Raw genomic sequence first — 15320 nt, 5'->3', positions numbered from 1 at the left:
AAAAATTACATTTTCAGACTAATATTTTATATGCGAGGGCTTTACAGGGATGATTTAGAAATTAGTTTTCATGATATGTATTTTTTGAAATGTAAAAATATCATAGCAACTGCAGAACAATACAATAAATACCACTCAGAACACCTTAGCAACCATATAGGTTATGTTTTTTTTTTTTTTTTTCTTATGGTATTACCATAGTAGCCTATTTATTTTAAATATGCTTTTAAATACAATGATACATGTATATGTTTTAAAGTACCTTGGTATAGCCATATATTACATTCTCTGTACCATGATAACGCCACAGTCTGAAATGTGCCTCTCTTTGACTTTCTGTTCTGGCTTTGTATCAACAGGGGCAGAGATTCCTTCAGACCCAAACGTGGTGGCCGCCTCCAGTTGGAACATGTCCAGTGGCGCTGAAAGAGGTGAGTTTTAGCCCAGCTCTGCTAGGCCACTCAGGGATGCCATTAGGACTACAGTAATGTGACAGATCGGCAGTGATTGCTGGATGTTTTGTCTTGAGATTAATGTTAGTTTTGATTGCCAAAGCAGACAGCATTTCTAGCAGGAACATGTGAGCTCTAGGATGGCAGCATTTTGAAAGTGGCTTGTTATGTGTCTTAAGTCATCCTAATTCCTCAGTCTGGGACAGTGGATGCTAGTTTGGGGTTTTCCATGGTCATAGTAAACCTAGATCTGTTGTGTCTGTGCTATCATTTTAAATGCAAGTTGGAACAAAGGTCAGGAGAATTCAAGCAAGAATGTATTTTCCATAAGATTTCACAGTGCTGTCGTACAATAACACCATTTAATTTCACTCTCTCATTCTTTTTTCTCTCTCTGTCATGAATGCAATGCACAAATACATAATATAAGCACTCCGCTCCATTCTTTCCATTCCAAGCCCCTTTACTAGCATTCTTTCATATCTGTCATATCATTTAAGTGTTCTTCCTGTCTTGAACAAAACTCAGTAGTAATTAAACTAATAAGAGAATTGGTGTCATTATGTCCGCTATGTGATTTCTCCAAATTGTCCTAATTGCTTTGGGATTAATATTTAAATCTCAGTCAGATTTGTTGCCTGGCGTTTGAATACAGCTGTCAACACACAAACTTTCTTCTGACTTTGAGGCTTTTCCTTTTGACCAGCAGTTGACTTTTGCTTTAAGTCAGAAAACAGAAAAGGTTTAAAGAAACAAAAGATCTCACAGTAATTTCTGTCTGCATGCTTGATATATATCTTTTTTTGTATATGGGAAAGTAAGCTAGAAAGTAAACTCTTTTAAACTTACTTGACACACTCACTAGTTTATTTGATTTCTGCTAACAATTTAGTGTGTATGCATGTACCAAATGAGAATTTTGTAATTATTCTCATGTTTTTTTTTTCTGTAAGCCCTTATCATTTTCATCACATCTCCAATTATAGATTTATTTTTTTTTTAATTGCAAATGTTTGAAGTAAAATGCCATTTTATGTATCTCAAATACACTCAATAAAATCATATTTTTACAATCATATTCTAGGTATATTTACCTTGATTTTTCTTTGTTTTCTTCAAATATAATATGTCTCATATTTTATCTCAAACATGCTGTTAATGACTTCTCTTTTATTTGAAACGTAGTACTGAGGGATGGCTTTTTCGCACAATTAGCACTTAAATCAATTTTGATTATTTTGCATTTAAAGCCCACTGTATCATATTTAATGCATGGATTTCTACACTTCTACAAAAAATGAGGCTTAATAGCACTAAAAGTGGTTCATTGGCTCGTAATCATAGGGGAACCACTTTAAGTGCTATACAGCACTTATCTTTAAAAGATGCTATACAAGCGCCTTTGTCAAATGGTGCTATATAGAACCATAAGAGGAACCCCGTTCTTCTCCTTAGATTTTAGATATGTTACTCCATTCTCATATTTTTGCTGTGAATGGGAATTTACTACAATGGCAAAAGCTGTTTTGAATCACTTTTATGCTTTTCTGAGGTCAAAAAGTCTTGTGTGGGGCCCCTGGAATATTTCCTTATAGGGGGGCCTTGGAGGCAAAAAGGTTGAGAACCACATTATCTTCAGGAAATACACTGTATTTTAATGACGTTTTTTAATCCTTTACCCAACTAAACTAAGAGAGAGTTAAGAGAGAGAACCTTTAAAGAACTATACATGGGCTTAAAGGGATAGTTCACCCAAAAATGAAAATTCTGTCATTAATTACTCACCCTCATACGTTGTTTTCGTTCAAATCAAAGCGTAAACAACATAGAAAACGTATCCGTGTGACACAGCTGACACAGAACAGCATACGCTGTTTACGTTCAGTGGATATTCTGCAAAATGGCACCAGGGTGACGCGTAGGTGACAAATTGTTGAATAAAGTCGTTATTTTTGTTTTCTTTGCGTACAAAAAGTATTCTTGTAGTTTCGTAAAATTACGGTTGAACCGCTGATGTCACATGGATTATTTTACCGATCTCCTTGCTACGTTTCTGGACCTTGATCGTGGTAATTACATTGCTGTCTATGGGAGGGTCAGAGAGCTCTCAGAATTCATCAAAAATATCTTAATTTGTGTTCCGAAGATGAACGAAGGTCTTACGGGTTTAGAACGACATGAGGGTGAGTAATTAACGACAGAATTTTCATTTTTGGGTGAACTAACCCTTTAATGGGTTCTTTGTATGACCCCAAAGAACTGCTGAAGAACCATTTTTTGTGTGTGTAAGATCCATAAATTATCAACTTATTCAAAACTGCTTGTACAATTCTAAAAATGTCCACCTTCAGGTTGAGGTACATTTATTTTTTATTTTTTATTTTTTTTGGTGAAATCTAAAATATTTTATAAAGTAAATTTAAAAATAACTTTTATAAAGTCATTATTATTTCAAAACACATGAAAACATTTTCTTAGAGTTTCAACAAACGGTTCACCAAACTGCTCCATTTAAAAAAATATATATTCTTCTGACTAATATTTATGTTTTACAGAGGCTTTACAGTGTTAATTTAGATGTCATAGTTTTTAAGACATGCATTTTTATGAAAGGTAAAAATATCATAGCAACTGCAGAACAACATGACAAATACCACACAGAACACCATAGCAACCACATAGCTACACCTTGGCAACCACCTGTCGGCAACCACCATGGCGTCTAGTTATCTAATGCTTTGAATAAGTATCTACTACATTTTAAGTAATAGAAAATTTTACATTTTGTTGCATTCATTTAATGCAGATTCAACATCCAAGAAAGAATATGTACATTCCTTCCTATTTGTCTCAGTGGCTCCTTTGAAAGTGATGTAGCAGAAATGGTATGATAGACTCGGACATCCATTTCCCTCACACTCCCATCCAATAACTATCAGCACAGTAAACAAAGAGCCTACTGTTCACACACATCCACACTGCCAACAAAAGATGCCATTGTCTTGATCCCGCTAATCTTAAATGGTCAAATTACTTCTTCAAATCATCTGCCGAACATTGATAAATAAACAACTGAATTACATGTATGTGTGGGTTTGTTTGTGGTTGATTCCCTTTCATGGGAACTTCGAACTGCGTCCTTCAATGTATGCTTCAGACACGGGTCACAACGAGGCGTTCCCCATAGCGACCCCTAGAGGACGCAGTGTCTCGTTCCCTACTCAGGGAACCATGGTTACATAAGTAACCTGAGACGTTTCTTCTGGCTGAAGTTCATAACCAGTCACTGCATCCTTACATCATTAGAAGGAATGCCCCAAAGATTAGACTTGTTAGTCAGAAGCATTATGGGTCAGAACTGATCGCCCTGTGGTTGTATTCTTCATTCGGTTCCATTTTTTTGGAGAGACATATTTGTGTATTTTTGCACTGTAAGACAGCTGATGTTTGGATGGAGGAAATTAAGATGGTGAGATAAAGAAAGATCCGCCAGGGGAAGGAAGGTATCTTTTCCTCCAGCCGTCCTCAGACCAGACATGTCTGGAACGAGAGCAAGAAGGCGGTAGAAAGAGAGGAGGGAAAAGAAAAGGAAGAGGACGGATGAAAGGAAGGGGAAAGGGAGTGGAGTAATAGTTGGATGGTGTGTATATTAGTCATTTGTCACCCAGACCTCAGGTATCTCACTGTGGTTTCATATGTTGCAAGTGGGACATTAAGAAATGACTGAGGCCCCAAAAATCTGCATGATTAATATATTGTGTGGTGTGAATTTGCAGTGACTTGCTTTTCAACACTCTTGAAATGCAGGTGTTATTAAAGGTAATTTGTGTGAAATATATTGATATTATACAGAAAAAAATGTTGTTTGCAAAATTGTCTCTAATATTATTATTGTTGTACATAATCATGCAAAATTAAATCATTATTACATTAAAATGTTCTAAATTATTGTAAAAAAAAATTTAACTTTTAAATTATTATTGTAAAAATACAAATTTGCTGAAAAAATTAGGGTCAGTTAATTAACAAAATTAACAATTAACAGTTAAAAAACAGTTAATCTCATGATCATGAACCAGTTTTTTAGAAAGCAGAATAGTGTGTGTGTGTGTGTGTGTGTGTCTGTGTGTCTGTGTGTGAGTGTGTAACAGAATATATTTAACAGAATATAATTTTTAATAACAACATTTTGGGCCGGTTTTGTTATTTTTGTCTGAAATTTTCCTTGGACACATCTTAGACTCCAGTTTGAAAACCCTGGACTAATGTATTTCAGATTAAGTATAGAGTCAATATATATATATATATATTTTTTTTTTATTTTTTTTTTTGTTTGTTTGTTTTTTAAGACAGCTTTTTTTTTTTCAGATCCAATCCTCATATTCCTGTTGATGTTGTGGTCAACAAAATCCTGCTCGAAACTACCAAGAGGTTCGTGGTAACCATAGATGCAGTTTTCTGAACACTGCTGTCAGGTGTAGTTCAGACAGCACTGGGGTTTCAGAAAGGTGAATGGTAGTCAGAGGAATTCAACCCCCACCACAGCAGGACTATTCTTGTGAATGTACCTGCACAGCTGTGCACCCTGGGGCTGCTTACCCTGCCTGTAACCCTAGGGGGCCACACTCATGGCTCCCTCTCAATATACTTTTTATTAATTTTCTCGTCAAAGTCACATTCCTTGTACTGCACCAGAGTCTGACCTCCTGTGAGAAGATGCCACTGAATTTGAAGAGAGAAGGAAGGAGAACGATTCCAACCACTATCAATTCAGACTTCAGTGAAGTAATGTGACATAACATGCCAACCAGAAGTTTGTATTTCATAGTTTTACCATTTTGATTAATCATATCATGTACCTCATGGATTCACAGACGGTTTTCACTGTTTCACAGAGCTGTATAATGCACAACAGAACAGAACTTTTTAGGTGGGCGTGGCTTTGGAAATATTTTTCTCCAATGAATTTCTTCATGGCCATTAACAAAAAAAAAAAATTTGAAAATAGAAAATGATTATGCTATGTCTTTAATGGAGGAATGAACTGCTCATCTCATGAAAAATAGTGAATGACACAATTGAATCAGAAACAGCAGTACAATATAAAAACAATTCACTATGGATATTAATTGACTAAGTATAACATTAAATATAATTATAACTTTCTTGAAATATTTGTCTATTATCATTTTAAGTCATTTTCTCTAATGAAAAAATTTGGTATTTTTACGTTTTGAACCCCATTTTTGCACTGCATTATTTATTTATATATTTTTAGTAATTTATTTATTTTGTTGTAGTAATTACAGTCACTGCACAATGGCCTAGCCTATTAGACTCTTTTTAATCATGAGTATTGACAGAATGTTGGACTGTATGTATGATATGCTCATAGTAAATCCGCGCTGAGTGAGAGGAAAAGTTTACTTACACTCTTTGCTTCTTGGCTGCACCAGTAGGGCTTGTCAGGATGCCATCAAGAGCCTGTCAGAGCATGTCTGCCAAACTGATCATATGACTCCACAGGAAGTCCCAGGGAACTCTACAGAGGTTAAAATTATTTGTATGTAACAACTGGTTTTTCAAAAACATCTGGTTTTTGCCAAGATGATCTCATTAGTATTCATAGGAATTTGTACACTTAGTGTACACTTTTTATTTAAATTTTTTTCACAATTTTTCAGTCCAGTCTTTGGTTTGGATGTTGGTCTTTTGGACTGTACGTTTCAGCGTCTATTCAAGCGTACAAAAATGGATTTGTGCTAAAACCACACGTTACTAATACTGATAAGATCACATTGTTTTCACAAGCACACACGCATACCATTGTATATCCACTCTAACCCCAATTCTGGTTGAGGTCCTTCACCACAAATTGTTTCAGCATACCATCTGTGTAACTTTCCCATAGATTTGAAGTGCTACCTCATACGTTCCCCTCTATGGCCTTAGTCAGACTAGAATGGGTCAGATCTGCTGAGCTCACTGCAAGTGCTTTTATTTCCCTCCCACCACTCATGAAATATTGGGGGTTGTCATGTTTTTGCTGGCCCCTTATCAAAGTTAGCTGTAGGCCTGGCAAGACAGATTTTCTGGAGACAGAAGTTTCCAGAAGCTTCAAGAGGTTTTGCCGTCCCCTCTGGCGATATCCACCCCGATGAGACAAAATAATGATTTACCACCTAGTGGCAACCGCTAAATATCATGTAAAGAATTCCTAACTGGCAGCTTAGAGGTTTGTTGCACATCGTATGCTCATATACAGTGCCTTGCGAAAGTATTCATACCCAATTCATTTTTTCACATTTTGTTATGTTGCTGCCTTATGTTAAACTGATTTAAATTACTTTTTTTCCACATCAATCTACACTCCATACACCATACTGACAAAGCAAAAACAGAATTGTCACAACTTCGTAAATTTATTAAAAATAAAAAAACTGAAATAAGTACATTGCAAGTATTCAGACCCTTAACTAAATATTTCGCTGAAGCACCTTTACTTTCAGTGTGTGGCTACCAACACCTATGGCACAGTATCTACCACAGGAATCCTGTTTGTCAAGTTTGGTGAGTGTTTTAGGAATTTAACAATATCTTGATGATTTCATAATCAGGTGACTGACTGACGCATTGCAGAAAAACTTCAGGTCTGTGTGTTTAAACACATCCCATCTCAGAGGGTCATCTTTGCTAGCTGAGGAAACATTAGGGGGTTCTCAGTTCTGATTTTTTTAAAGTATCGACTTTGTCTCAGATGTTTCTCCTAAATTTACTTTGGAAAAACAAATGCAACAAATGCCAGCAAACCAAATTCCAACATTGTGTTAACCCTGTTGCTGTTAACCAGTCTTAAAGGGAAAGATAGTCCCTTTTACCCAGAAATGCAGATTATCACCATTTACTCACTCTCAGGTTGTTACAAACCTGTATGACTTTTTTTCTTCTGTGGGACATAAAAGAGCATATTTTGGAAAATATCTCTGTCCTTGAGTCTGATTATGCCTACTTCCCTACTATATAGTAGGGCGATAAATAGTATGAGAAATGAGTAGCATTTCCAAATCTGTAGTATTCATAACATAAACAGTAGGTACAGATTCCGAAATGTGCATCCAATGGACACTTTACTATCTCATGAGGCCGTAAGTCACATAACAAAGCCGAAGGATGTAATATGTCCAAATTTCATTCACACTACATACATTTATGCTATATAAAACATACTGTTTACTTGTTATGACGTTCGTTCCTCATCAAATGTAGTACCTACTCAGTATGCGATTTTGGACACACCTTGTGTTTTTTGTGGGTATTGTTTGGACCCCATTGACTAGGGATGCACCGAAATGAAAATTCTTGGCCGAAGCCGAACAAAATGAAACACTGGGCCGAAGGCCGAATACTGAACACGGTTTTTCCCCCATGTAGGCCTATTTTGCAATTTTTTTCACCATTGCATAAATTAAATAGCCAAAATGTGCTTTTTACTGTTTTGTCTTGCTTTTCAAATAAAAAATCAATTACAAAACAACAATTTAAAAATATTTACTTAACACTGAACATTTTTTAACATTCTAGCAGACATTATACCAACAAAGCACAATTTAACTTAAAATGAATAAGTTAGTAAAATAATATTTTTTGGCCATTTTTTGAGACTTGAATAAGGCATGTATTTTTTACTGTACTAATAAAGGCAGCCTTGCTGAGCAGAAAAAAAATATTTTAAAACATTAGAATATATTACAGATCCCAATTTGAACACTATGTGTGAATGTTATAAATGTATTAATAGAGCTGTTGTAATGAATGTTGATGGAGTTGTTGCTTTTTCTCGGCTTTTATTTTGGCCGAAACCCGCAGGAAGATCTCAGTGCTTCTTTTTGTTGAAAACTGCATGCAGATTTATAACATGCCTTTAAAAAAATTCACAAAAATGTTACTGAGCAACTGACGAGTAACACAGTTTCAGCGCAGATTTTCCTCGCGCTTTGGACTTTGAACCCTAGCGCCGTGAGCTCAAGCAGTGCTGTCAGAATACATGCAATTCGTGCGTGCATTAGAAAATATAACATTCTGCAGTTTCATTCTGCAGGCCAAACACCGAAAGAGATTTTTTTTGCTATTTTCGGCCGAATAATTTCGGTTGTCGAACATTCGGTGCATCCCTACCATTGACTTTAGTTGTATGAACAGAAAATGCTGATTATACAGTCTTTCTTTGTAGAAGAATCTAAGTAGCAGTATAATTCGGAAAATTGTTGTGCTTCTTTTGGGCCGATTTGTGCCTAGCATGTTGTTAAAAATCTCTACTCCCTCTTTCTTCCAGATCCGGCTCCCACCCCTCTGCCTGGAAGGCCTTCACCGTAAGTCCATTTTCCTTTCCTCTGTGCTGTACCCCATCTAAAATCCTCCATTATCTGTCATTAAATATAGCAGAGCAAAAGGGGAAAAAACTATGCATAGGCAAATAATGATTTGCTCCTTCAAAAGTTTACTGCCTAAAGTGTTTCCATTTTATGTGTGAATGGATGATGTAGACCTGCACAAAAAGGAATGCATGTTCTTCTTGTCTTCAAGAAGACTTCACGGGGCTTCACTTACTGCGATTTAAGTGTAACATTTCCAACCTACTGTATATTTGCTTGTGAAGTCTCACAGGTCACATTTTGCGTATTTTAATGTGCATTTGGATAGGGATGTAAATAATAGGATTTGATTATCTTTTGTTACTAAATTGTGTTACAGTTCAGTACATTTGTATTGCAATGTTCTGGAACAATTCAGCAGCAATGTGTCCATGCTGGAAGTAGATTAGGGATCTGGGTTTAAAATGTATAATTTTTTTCAACAAGGATGAATTAATCAAAAGTGACATTTTCTATTTCAAGTGATATTTTCTATTTCAAGAAGTTCTTTTGTAACTTCAATTCATCAAAACATCCTGAAAAGTCTGTATCACAGCATCCACAAAAATATTAAGCAGCACACTAATGATAAGAAATGTTTCTTGAGCAACAAATCAGCATATTAGATTAATTTCTGAAGGATAATGCGATAAGTAATGGCTACTGGGAATTCAGCTTTGCCATCACAGAAATCAATTACATTTAAAAAAATATTAAAATAGAAAACAGTTATATTAAAATGTAATAATATTTCACAGTTTTACTGTTTTATATAATTTATAATTTTATAATGTAATCATTAAATTAAATGTTATATTATTTAAATATTATAAAAGTTATAAACCATTCAATTATGTAATCAATGCATTGCATTTTCATTATGATTTATTTTACTGTCACTGTTGTCTCAAATTAAAGTTTTATATTGGAATTGAGATTTACAATGAAAAATTCCAATGAAACCTACATTGCAATTCTAGTAGTTCATTTCAGATGTGTATCAGGAAGTACTCTTATGTGTGGTAATTAAAGACTATTCTGAACATTTCTGATTTATAGTTTTAGAGTGAGCATTGCAGAAACTTCAGCAGGTCAGTTCTAGGTTCGCAAAGACAAATGAAGATATTGTCCATAATGCTTGCATGTGTCTTGTTTAAGGCTATATAGGAACTGTAGTATTTTTATGTCTAACGTCATTAAAATCAGGCAGCACCTGTTTGTGCTAAAATGTACAACGGGGTTCACCACATGTTTCTGTTTCAACGCACTCAGATTACAGACAGTACATTAATACGCTGCCTTCATGTTTCTCTTTTAATCTTACCATATTTCCATATAGTCACTTAGCATTGGAGCGTAGATTTATGATAGCATATTTTTTTGTTGTTGTTTTTTTTTTTAGATCCTAGTAATTCTTTCAATTTAGTGCTGTGGAAATTTAGTAAGTAGTTTTTGCCCTCACTGGCATCTTCTCATATTATGTAGCAAGTTGACCCACTGCTAGAAGTAAACAATCACGTGGTTTTTATTTACAGTACTGATGCAAATCTCAAAGTGGTGCAGATTTCATTTCTAAGCTTTGTGGATAGTCTCCATCCAAATCAAAGTCTGAACCCCTGACCGTTTGACGTGACTGGCCATGCTCCAAATCACATTAATATTGATTAAAGTCCACAAAGTCCTGTCTGTGTGCCTCTAAGTCTCGTACACAGACGAAAACACGGCTCATTTTGGACTGGCTGCCGTCATTGCGCTGAGGTGCACAGAGATCCCTTTGAGCTTTATGTTGGCCTGTTGGTAATCATTACTGTCATCATCAAAGAAAGTCGTCATGTCAGCTTCCATCAAGAGGAAAGGGGTCAGTATGCTGTCTGTTTTTCTTTACGCTCTTTCTCCTTTTTTTGCTTCCTTTCTTTCCGGAGAAGTATCAAAGTGTCAGTCTCGTCTTGGTGAGAGGTACCTGGTAAAGAGTGTGGGGAGAGAGTGTTCCTGGTGATGTGTTGTGGCTGGGACTCTAATGAAACTCTTCCTTTAATGAACTCCAGAGCAGAGGTGTGTTTGCAGGCCTGGTGTCAATTCATAGACTGAGATCTGAGCTGGCCACAGCTGGTCTTAAGCTTGTAGTGGGGAAAAGAGGAAATTTGAGAGCAAGTGGGGAGGGGTATTGATGTCTGAAGAGCAATAGGTCAATGAATAGGCAGGGTAAAAGGGATGAGGCACGAAAAGGACAAAATGAGGTGACACATTCATAGATTAACAGTCTACCAGTATGGCAGCTTGTTTTTGTACATTCTGAGAAATAAGAAAGGTGTCTGTTTTACCATTTTGAAAACTGTTGTGGTTTAGTTCTTGGAAATTTTTTTGTGAAAAATTCTGAATATTATAACCTGTTGAAATATCCCTCACTCACAATTGTGACTTTTTTCTCATATTTGCAACTTTATGTAGCACAAATGCAACATTATTACTTCTGATTACGACATTATATCTTACAATTGTAACTTTATTTCGCATATTTGCAATTTTTTTTTTATTTCTTCATATCTGAGAAATGCTACTTTATTTCTGGTAATTTTAACTTAATTTTTACATAATTGCACCTTTATATCTTACAATTGTGACTTTATTTCTCATATTTGCAACTTGCGACTTTTTCTTGGAATTTGCGACATAATTTTTACATAATTGCACCTTTATATTTTACAATTGTGACTTTTTCTCATAATTGAGACTTTAAATCTCACAAATGCAACTTAATATTTCTGTAACTGCAACTTTGTCTCACAATTTTGACTTAATTTTTCTATTTATCTTATTGTGCAATTTATAATTGTGACTTCATATCTCATTTATGTCTTTATTTTTCATAATTGCGACTTTATTACTTGTAATGGTGACTTTATATTAGACAATTGTGATTTTTATATCTAACCATTTTGACTTTATATCACACAATGTGACTTTTTATGATTTTAACTTTCAAGTACCCATTTAATTTTTTATTTAGATATTTTTTATATGGCTTATATAAATAACACTTACAGTCCAAAAATATGACTAGGATGTCATTATAGCCACTTTAATATAGTTAGTGTTAATGCTTTTTTTTCACAACATTTTTGCTCAACATTTATATTGTGTACAATTTATCTGCTGACTTGACCAAAGATGCACTTGTTTTTGTAGCTTCAAAATTGGTTATATTAACTGCAGAAAACTAGCTCACCATGTGAGCAGGTACAGGTTCGGTCAAGATCTAAATCTCTAGCTTATGGAGTTATTTTAACTAAGTGTTGATTGACTGAAGATTGGAGCTTTAATAAAGCTCTCTCTCTCGCAGTCTTCTGCCTTTCCTTTTTCTATTAACTCTCTGCCCTGCACCCCCTCCTCAAGTTTTTCCATGAACAACGTCTGGCAGCCAAAGCCTTCTGATTTTTTTTCCATTTGAGCTACAGCGGACGCACGTTTGGATACACAACTGTAAATATGAATGAAAGCTCAGAAACGTTTTCTCCTTCTCTCTTCTTTTCAGTAAGGGAATGAGTTATGTCTTATTCCCATTACTTCTAGAGGGACTTGGGGCCAGTAAATTTGCTTTTATTGGGAGAGCATGAACTTTATTCCCCTGGGCCCCTCTCAAATGGATAACCCCTTACCTGCAGCGCAAGTTCCTTTCTGTTTTAATGCGTTTTACAGCTTTGGATATGCTGAAGTTATGAAATAATGTCTTAGTGAAGATAGTTTAATGATATATATAATGTATAATGATTTGTTCTGTTGATATGGACAGAGATAAATAGGTCATGCTTAAGGAAAGCAGAGACAGTTGTGTACAGTGAGCCTATTTATTGATATTCCCCGGCTTACATGGAGTCCCTATGTTTACCTACACCTGGAAATAAGTTGTGAGTAATGCATAATTACTCAAGGTTCCCCACTCTCTATGATTACACACTGGCTGTGTTAAGCATGCATGTTCTTGTCATTTAAACAGCCGTGTTTGCATTGTGATCTATACACTTTGGCTTTGTAAATCATAAGGTGTGGCAAATCGCAAACACATATCAAAACATGGTGGAGAAGCTTTCTTGGATAAAGGTTGTTCTTTACTCTGCTTAGTGATTATATGAGTCATGTTGTCAGTTTAGTGGTGCTGTGCCAATTCTTTGAGCCAACACTGATTACAGCATGAACTTCAGGCACTTTTTCGGCAGACGAATGTAGATTCACATAGCGCGCAATAACATGAAGGAAATAACAGTGGTGTCAGGATTCAGTTTTATAACTTTCACACAAGCAGATACACACCCACATCTCTCCAAACACACACACACACACACTGAATGTGAAATCAGAGTTGTGCCACCTTAGTATTCAGCAAAAAAAAACTGTCTTATTCATTCAACCATTTAAGCATTTAAATAGTACCATAACTTAATGTAATTTAAAGGAATAGTTCACCCAAAAATGAAAATTTGCTGAAAATTTACTCAGCCTCAGGCCATCTAAGATGTAGATCTGTTTGCTTCTTCACCAGAACAGATCTGGAGAAATTTAGCATTACAACACTTGCTCACCAATGGATCATCTGCAGTGAATGGGTGCCGTCAGAATGAGAGTCCAAACAGCTAATAAAAGCATGACTTTAGTCCATCAGTTAATGTCTTGTGATGCAAAAAAACAGCATATTTTGCATGGTAAACAAATCATCATTAGAAGTTTTGAACTTCAAACCAGTTGCTTCCAGCTAAAATTCAAGTCCCCTATATCCTATTGCTTTCTCCAATGAAAAAGACATCTCGTCTGAATCAGGAGAGAAATATGCACAGATCAAGCACTGTTTACAAGCAAAAAACAGTCCAAAACAGTTGTGGACAAGTATGTTGGTGGGTTTTGATGTGAAAAGACAACAGGAGATAGAGTTTTTCACTGGTTATTATGGATTATGAACTGATATTTTGGCCAGGTTTAACGTTAAAATGCCATAATGATGGATTTATTGCAAACGGCAGCTTTTCACTTCACAAGTCGTTAATTGATAAACAAGAGTCTTGTGGATTATTGTGATGTTTTTATCAGCTGTTTGATGACACCCATTCACTGCAGATGATCCATTGGTGAGCAAGTGATCACCAGATCACATCATCCAACCACATCCATCTCGTCTGAATCAGGAGAGAAATATGCACAGATCAAGCACTGTTTACAAGCAAAAAACAGTCCAAAACAGTTGTGGACAAGTATGTTGGTGGGTTTTGATGTGAAAAGACAACAGGAGATAGAGTTTTTCACTGGTTATTATGGATTATGAACTGATATTTTGGCCAGGTTTAACGTTAAAATGCCATAATGATGGATTTATTGCAAACGGCAGCTTTTCACTTCACAAGTCGTTAATTGATAAACAAGAGTCTTGTGGATTATTGTGATGTTTTTATCAGCTGTTTGATGACACCCATTCACTGCAGATGATCCATTGGTGAGCAAGTGATCACCAGATCACATCATCCAACCACATCATCAAGTTTGCAGATGACACAACGGTGGTAGGTCTCATCAGCAACAGTGATGAAACGCACTACAGAGAGGAAGTGGCAAAGCTGGCTGAATGGTGTGGCACTAACAACCTGTCCCTCAATGTGAGTAAGACAAAGGAGGTTGTGATGGACTTCAGGAGAAACTCCGTTGACCACCCCCCACTGACCATCGACAGCTCAACTGTGGAGAGAGTCAGCAGCACTAAATTCTTGGGGGTGCACATCACAGAGGATCTCACCTGGACCACCAACACCATGTCACTCTCCAAGAAGGCACAACAGCGCCTACACTTTCTCCGCCGGCTGAAAAGAGCAAGTCTCCCTCCACCCATCCTCACCACATTCTATAGGGGCACCATTGAGTGCGTGCTGACCAGCTGCATCACTGTCTGGTATGGGAACTGTAGTGCAGCAGACCGCAAGACCCTCCAGCGGACAGTGAACACAGCTGCAAAGATCATCGGTGCCCCTCTCCCCTCCATCCTGGACATTTTCCTTACACGATGCTCCAGCAAAGCCAACAGTATCGTGAAGGACCCCACCCATCCCTCCCACAGTCTCTTCCAGCTCCTACCATCAGGAAGACGGTACCGGAGCATCAGAGCCCGCTCCGTCAGACTGCTCAACAGCTTTTTCCCCCAGGCTGTGAGAGCCCTGAACTAAAATCACCCCGCCCTCCTCTGAAACCCCACACAACCCCCTACCTCCTGAAACATGGACCATCTCACCAACCTTACCACATCACAAAAAACTGTCTGAAACAATTCGAAGTATGCTACAGGGCCTGCACAAACCACCTGTAGAAACACACTCTCCTCTATGCGCACTAGACACTTTTCACACACACTGCTTTGTGTACATAATCCCACAAAAGACTCCGTAATAGGTGTGTTTACATGCTCATGCACTACAAATCATCT

General features: G+C 36.6%; 1 protein-coding gene across 1 annotated transcript in view; it reads left to right on the top strand.

Annotated features, from left to right (window-relative positions):
* The window catches only part of LOC107692427 (inactive tyrosine-protein kinase transmembrane receptor ROR1-like), a 37362-nt gene that overhangs the window by 4257 nt on the left and 17785 nt on the right, over positions 1-15320 (top strand). The window contains exons 2-4 of the mRNA XM_016491474.1: positions 360-431; positions 6962-7022; positions 8785-8821. Of these exons, the coding sequence (XP_016346960.1) occupies positions 360-431; positions 6962-7022; positions 8785-8821 (170 nt within the window). The remainder of the gene's footprint in view (positions 1-359; positions 432-6961; positions 7023-8784; positions 8822-15320) is intronic.

The sequence above is a fragment of the Sinocyclocheilus anshuiensis genome, unplaced genomic scaffold (assembly GCF_001515605.1).
Source record: "Sinocyclocheilus anshuiensis isolate Anshui unplaced genomic scaffold, SAMN03320099.WGS_v1.1 scaffold70, whole genome shotgun sequence".
In the NCBI taxonomy this organism is placed as follows: domain Eukaryota; kingdom Metazoa; phylum Chordata; class Actinopteri; order Cypriniformes; family Cyprinidae; genus Sinocyclocheilus; species Sinocyclocheilus anshuiensis.
This window is presented reverse-complemented; position numbering and strand designations above follow the sequence as displayed.